General features: G+C 35.7%; 1 protein-coding gene and 1 long non-coding RNA gene across 3 annotated transcripts; both read left to right on the forward strand.

Annotated features, from left to right (window-relative positions):
• Positions 1–1797: 1797 nt before the first annotated feature.
• On the forward strand, positions 1798–3453 carry LOC139855244 (secreted RxLR effector protein 161-like). The gene is made up of 3 exons (XM_071844481.1): positions 1798–1936; positions 2045–2502; positions 3373–3453. Exons 1-3 carry the CDS (start codon positions 1798–1800, stop codon positions 3451–3453), a joined length of 678 nt encoding a protein of 225 aa, XP_071700582.1.
• Positions 3454–4569: 1116 nt separating this feature from the next.
• Positions 4570–6999, forward strand: LOC139853219 (uncharacterized). 2 transcript variants are annotated; one of them, XR_011761307.1, is made up of 5 exons: positions 4570–4837; positions 4965–5390; positions 5629–5785; positions 5873–5989; positions 6582–6999. It is a non-coding gene; the product is annotated as an uncharacterized lncRNA (long non-coding RNA). The 2 variants fall into 2 exon arrangements; XR_011761306.1 differs by having other exon boundaries at positions 4570–5390.
• Positions 7000–7380: the final 381 nt, after the last annotated feature.

Below are 7380 nucleotides of genomic sequence, written 5' to 3' on the forward strand. Positions count from 1 at the left end.
TTTCTATCTTCATCTTCTAATACTCTATTACCATTTGATATCATTCATAGTGATTTGTGGACATCTCCAATACCTAGCATCAATGTCCATCGATATTATATTCTGTTTCTAGATAATTACACCAACTTTTTGTGGACATTTCCCCTACACAACAAGTCTGATGTTTTCTCCACATTTATTAAATTTAACAACTACATCCGTATTCAATTTAGCACACAAATAAAAACTTTTCAATGTGACAATGGCACAGAATACAATAACAAACAATTTCATCAATTTTGTGATACACATGGAATGACATTTTGGTTCTCTTGTCCTTACACTTCCTCACAAAATGGGAAATCCGAACGCAAAATAAGAGCCATCAATAACATTATTCGTACTCTTCTATCTCATGCATCTCTTCCTCTTTCTTTTTGGCATCATGCATTAGAAATGGCAACCTACCTAATAAACATCATGCCTACAAAACTCTTACAACTTCATTCTCCTACTCAAATTCTTTATGGTCGCACACCTTCATACTCCCACTTGCGAATATTTGGGTGCTTATGTTATCCTTTAATACCATCTTCCAAAATAAACAAACTCCAACCTCGATCTACACCATGTGTATTTTTAGGATATCCACCCAATCATCGTGGATATAAATGTTACGATATCATTTCTCGACATGTACTCTTTGATGAAACGAAATTTCCCTTCGCCAAATCTCCATCCATCCCACCTACTGACTATCACTCGATCACTAGTACCATTCATCCTTTCCATACTATACCCATACAGACTCATCAACAAGCTACTGCACAAATGCAACCCACACAAGTCCAAATTCCTCCACCCACCCAAACACGTCTACACGGCAATACCTATACTCACCAACATGGATTGTATGATTCTGTCCAACATACTGACCCACCACCTCTTCCTACACATGAAAATACTTCTGTTCAGCCCACTACCTCTTATGATTCAACTCACACATCTCCTCCACACTCTCCTGTTTTGAATCATTCCCCAGCCTTATCATCTTCGAATTCCACAAACTTACCTCCTATACGTGACCCAACCCCACCTCGTACGATTATCACTCGAAGCAAATCTGGAATTCACAAACCCAAAGTTCAATTTAATCTATCCACCACCACTACCACTCTCTCACCTCTTCCTAAAACACCGAAAGACGCCTTATCTGACCCTAACTGGAACATGGCTATGACTGATGAGTTTCGTGCTCTAATGGATAATAAGACTTGGGTGCTTGTACCACGGACACCTGACATGCATGTTATACGTAGTATGTGGATCTTTCGCCACAAAATGCTATCCGACGGGACACTTGAACGCTATAAAGCACGGCTAGTAAGTGATGGTCGTTCTCAAACTATTGGTATTGATTGTAATGAAACATTTAGTCCTGTAGTCAAACTAGCTACCATTCGCTTAGTATTATCGATCGCCTTATCTAAATCATGGAATATAAATCAGTTAGACGTCAAAAATGCGTTTTTTCATGGGTCCTTAAACGAGACTATCTACATGCACCAACCTTACGGTTTCCGTGATCCGACGAAGCCTGGCCATGTTTGTCTTCTACAACGTTCATTGTATGGTTTGAAACAAGCCCCTCGTGCGTGGTACCAATGATTTTCCACCTTTGCTTCTTCCATTGGTTTCCAACACAGTCAATCCGATCACTCCTTGTTTGTGTACAATCATGGTGCCTCTACTGCCTACCTTCTTTATGTAGATGATATCATCCTAGTCACCTCATCTACACAATTACGCACCACACTCATGTCCTTGTTTGCTAATGAATTTTCTATGAAGGACCTTGGCTCACTAAGTTATTTCTTGGGTATCGCTGTCCAACGCAATGAAGCTGGGTTATTTTTAAGTCAGGCTACTTATGCACAGGAAATATTAAATCGCACTGGTATGGGCACCTGTAACACGGTAAAAACACCGGTTGATACTAATGGAAAACTTAGTTCCAATTCTGGTGTTCCCTATTCACAACCATCTGAGTTTTGAAGTCTCGCAGGCGCCTTGCAATATTTAACGTTTACTCGACCGGATATCGCCTACGCAGTTCAACAAATATGTCTCCACATGCAAGCACCAAAAGAATGCCACATGCATGCTCTACGTCGTATACTACGTTATATCAAGGGAACTGTTTCTTATGGTTTGCAATTGTCGCGGTCATCATTGTCATCTCTCATATCCTACACTGACGCTGACTGGGGTGGTTGTCCAGACACACGTAGATCGACATCCGGTTACTATGTTTACTTGGGAGGAAATTTAGTATCTTGGTCCGCAAAACGCCAACCGACAGTTTCTCGTTCGAGTGCAGAAGCAGAATATCGAGGCATTGCGAATGTTGTTTCTGAATCGTGCTGGTTGCGCAACATTCTTCTCGAACTTCGGTGTCCGATCACTAAAGCAACTATTGTATTTTGTGACAATGTCAGTGCTATGTTTCTTTCAGGAAATCCGGTACAACATCAACGGACAAAACACATAGAAATGGATATACATTTTGTCCGGGAACAAGTGGCTCGAGGTCAAGTACGCTTGCTTCATGTTCCCACAAGATTTCAAATCGCGGACATTTTTACTAAGGGCCTTCCATGACTACTGTTCGAAGAATTCCGTACCAGTTTGAACGTTCGTCCGCCCTCCCGCTCAAACTGCGGGGCTGTATTAACCGATGGTTTATAATATTTTTTCAAAAGTCAATGTATGTTATATTGTGTCAATATTAGCTGTAGCATATGTTCCATATTTAGAAGATTTGGTTGAGCTGTCAAACCAATCCCTTCCTTGTATCTAGAAGAGTTGGTTAGGAATACTTGTATTTATACGTGACACATATTGAGGAATGAGATCATCGAATTACATCTTCATACAAAAAATCATATTTGTCTTCGTTCATTTAAGTAAACGAACGAAAAATCATACTTTTGCTCTCTCATATAAATTATGAACAAGCATAAATAAACTTATAGTCTGCGTACATTAGAATATGAGGTCGGATCAACCCTCTTCTCGGGCAACCGGAATAGAGAAAACCTTACAACCTTTACCACTTTTACAACTTTAAATAAATAATCTTTTAGTAGTAAAGTTCTCAGCATGTTTGTTGAAACTTGAACGCTCGGTTCACTGACATGTGTAGTTGAAGGTAACTTTGATCGATTATACATCTCAACTAGGTATTGGATCGTTTGATTAAATCATATTCTACGTGACTACGCCTAATTGCGTTTAAGAATTATTATCCTTGCATTCATCTACTTTCCAATTTATGTATAAATCATAGTCAACAATTGTTTGATGTGATTTTTTTGACTGCCCGGTTATCAGATCAGTTCAAGGAGTCTCGCCAGATTAAGCTTTTTCGGATTGTTGGAAGTTAGAGTAGTATGTCGATTGTTTTTTGTTTAAGTTGTGGCGTTTTGCCTGATTGTTTTTTGACTCGCTTTTCTTGACTTTAATTAGGTCTCTCTTAAAGCAGATGTGCTTCATTGTATTGTAAATCATATTTTTATTATTTTTAATAAAAGTTCATCGGGTTAATCATTTAGTCAAAAAGGACATTGTGATTAATAATCTTTTTTTTATTATTTTTTTGAAGTTATCTAAAACACAACCATATCTATCTATCTATTCTATATTATCTCTCTTACACTAATAACAAACACATAATTAGGTGATATCTCCAAATAAAATTTAATCATATCCATTCATCTAAATAGATCATCTAATCCTAACCCTCCATCCCACCCAATCTACAACATCACGTGATAAGTCTTCCCATGCACACTTAAAATCTCCTGATTACCCTCGACATCCTAAATCACACGGAACAAAATTGGGAAAATAGGGGTTCAATAAAAAAACCATCCGGTGTTCATCAGAATCACAATCTATCTCTTATTCATGTATTGATTCTATGACATTCGGAAACTTCTTCATTATAATCACGCTAATCCATCCTCAATTACTCGATCCCTTCTTCATCATCATTCAAATCTCTGATAAACGTTACAGATTCAATCCGATTTCGTAGCAGATGCAATTGGAATTCATTTCCAACCAACGATTAACATGTAAGTCATAAGGGTAGGCTGAATTTCTGCAATTCAATTTCATTAGCGCATTCCTCAGGAAAAAAAAAACCGTTCCTAATATTTAAATAATTACATACGAACCCTAAGTTGCATTTCACGATTCCATAAATTCGTCAATTTTGATTCATAATTTCATCAAGTCCGATTTCAAGAATTTCCTGATTACATTTAGTGTGTTAGGGTTTTTTTATCAAGTAAATTGATTTGAGTTTTAGGTGCTGTTCAGGTATCTACCATACAAATTCGATTATATGATTCAATTAGCGTGTTTGTTCATCCAACCCGTAATAATTCAAGTTTGTTATAATTAAATAGAAAGTTCAAACTTTTTGATTTCATAGATGGAATATGTGTATTAATGTTCTTGATTGAAGCCAAACTGCAACATCAGGTGAGTATAGTTTACAACCTTAATACAATTGAATTTTAATGGCATCTAGAAAAAAGGCAAAAAAGAGTAAATGTGATGACTTTTAGTTGGATGATGTTGGTATTAGCAATGTCCCTATTTTTGCAATTGCTCTGTTTTATCTTGAGAAATTTGCTATAAGACATATATTGCAATATTAATAATGTATGCTGACATTCATCTTCTCTTGAATCTCCTTTATGCCACTTGAATCTTCAAGTGCCCACGTTTTTTAGAACTCAATGCCTCGGAATTAATATTGAAGATCAGATGATGTCAACGACTGAATGTGAGTTGTTATTCATTTTTAATTACTTTTATTATGTTTGTCTATATGTTTTAAAATTATAGTTTTAAATGGTAGCACTGGATATGATGTTTTTAAATATTTACTTATGGACATTGTTTAAACGAAGAACGCATTTCTGTTATTCAAGAGCTGCTATTCTTAGCAATGGCCTGGGTTATTTACTGTACCATTAAGCTCTGTAATTGGTAAAGAGGTAATTTATGAACTTAATTCATTGTTCTTGAAAATGCGTTATAGTTAATTATGTAACCTGACCTTATATAGTTGTTGGAGCATATATATCATCAGAGTCTACAACCTGTTGCATTTGTAATTGATGTCACATGCAATTTTTATTTTATTTTTTAAATTATGACCAGTTTATTGTAGTTGTTGTGAGGCTTGAAATTGTTGCATGTGAGTATACAAATTAGTTGAAGGTTTATCCTAAAGTTAATAATGCCTCAGTGTTAATTTTTTGTTCGTATCAGGTGCACTCACCAAGTTTTACGAGCTACATTGTGTGAAGCTAACCGGTACTGCGCAAAAGAATGTTTAACCCATTTATTCATGAATAGTTTATTGTTTATTTATGTTGTGAAATGGGTCAAATGGGATGAAATTCACCCATTTACAGTATTCGTGTAATAACTTTTTATACTCAAAATAAACCTATTATTTAATTTTAAATTAGAAATGTTGCATGTCAACCTAAACCCGTTTGACCTGTCCATCTTGCCACCTCTAATCCAATGCTTTCATTACTACTAATTAATTTTATTAACTACCAGGTACGATTTATTATCATGGGGAACCTTTTCTGGATAGACATTATGATTCACAGACGTTTTGACTTAAAAGAGTCATCACTTGGCTGGCTCACGCATTAGTCCGAATTAGAAATCCATCTCACCACTGTCTCAAAAGTTCGATCCAAGAATTCATAAGGTAAAACTTGAGATTTGTGGTTTCATTCGAGCTTTATTTGTAGAATTGATTCTAAGAAAATTTGTGAATCTTCATGATAATCGATAGGGACTGTGATTTCCTCGAACATGAGAGAATCATGAATTATAGTCTTTTGGTTGGTCTTCACTTTAAAGACGAAGGTGGTGCAAACGTTTCTTCATAACATGTATCCGATCTTGGAGGGTAATACTACCATTTTATTAACCAACCATGATTATACAAGTGATGAGATAAGTAGATCACTTTTACTATATGTCAAACGGGTCGGGTCGGGTCGGGTCGGGTATGGTCGATTTGACCAGAAAGTCCGTTTGTCTACTTTGAAAATCAACTGAAATTGACCAGTCCACTTTTGGTTACTATATTCGTTAGAATGTGACTTTATATTTTATTCATTAGTGTTGGTGTGTAGTTTCTCGATTATAATTCGTGATCCTTTTTGTGCAAACTTCTTTGTGAGGGGTTTGAACTTCAAACATCCTTGGGTACGAGCCCCGAAACTAGATTGTCTGAAAGTCACTTACTAAACAATCTTTATTTAATTGTAACAATCAGAGTTAGGGGTGCTTTTCACTTGGGGAGGTGGGTTGTATCAGTTGGAAGTTGTTTATTTTATGGAGTAGTTGTTGAGTAGATACACGACTAATTGTCTCTTGATTGTTTAATATTATCATATGTGGTTTGAACATTTTTTTGACTTTAATCTAGCCTCTTCAGGACAAAAGATATTATATATTTGTGTCGATATTATAATGCATGTTGTTTAATATTTTAGTTGCGTAGGCCGAGTGGATGTTGAACTAGAAGTGAAACATATTATCCGTGACACGTTAGAGATCATCAATGGAATAGAGATCGATGAACTAGGAAGTGTGATTAACTTACTCAAAAGACCAAGAAGGATTGCTCTGTGTGCAAAATACTATGTGGCGACCAACTAAGGAAGAAATAGTTCCTTACACCATCGGTTTAAAAGGTCCTTTCGCCGACATTTCCTTTCATTTTTTTCGTGTATTATATTATAAGTTGGTTAGTTCCTATCCTTGAGGACGTGGCTATCCTTGAGTACGTGGCTGAGCGTTTTTCACATGGATTGATTCGAGGATGATATATATTATGTGTATTTTTAAAACTTAATGAATTCTTTTTAGTTTAAAGTGCAAATATTGAGTATATTTTTTATGAAATTTTGTTCCGTCTAAGTTGGTTTTATAATCTTTAGATCTTGATAATAGAGCTGCGTGTTTGTAGGAATTTTGAAGTTTGAGAGATAAGTGGGTTGGGTTTGATGAAAAATGGTAATATCCGCTTCTCACTATAAGCGTCAACTTTGATCGCATAATGTAGTAGAAAATTCGGCTAACTTCCCTTATAGCCAATAATTTATCATTTTTATCCACCAAAATCTATTTTATTTGAAACCCAAAGTGGATACTTGACTTTCTTAAAAAATGGAAAAAAGAAAGCATTGTCAAACCACAATCGTCAAAGTTTTTCTTGACAAGGTAAAATTATACTAACTTCAACACATGCTATAATAGTTTCTAGAACATATATTGTTAACAGTTGCCTGC

Source organism: Rutidosis leptorrhynchoides, chromosome 6 (assembly GCF_046630445.1).
Source record: "Rutidosis leptorrhynchoides isolate AG116_Rl617_1_P2 chromosome 6, CSIRO_AGI_Rlap_v1, whole genome shotgun sequence".
Lineage (NCBI taxonomy): Eukaryota > Viridiplantae > Streptophyta > Magnoliopsida > Asterales > Asteraceae > Rutidosis > Rutidosis leptorrhynchoides.

Bases quoted from the DNA above. Each gene is read 5' to 3' on its own strand.
- LOC139855244 (XM_071844481.1), top strand. From the start codon at position 1,798: ATGTCCTTGTTTGCTAATGAATTTTCTATGAAGGACCTTGGCTCACTA. The intron at 1,937-2,044 runs GTATGGGCACCT...GAAGTCTCGCAG, and splicing joins GGAAATATTAAATCGCACTG to GCGCCTTGCAATATTTAACG. The intron at 2,503-3,372 runs GTACAACATCAA...CCCGGTTATCAG, and splicing joins TGTTTCTTTCAGGAAATCCG to ATCAGTTCAAGGAGTCTCGC.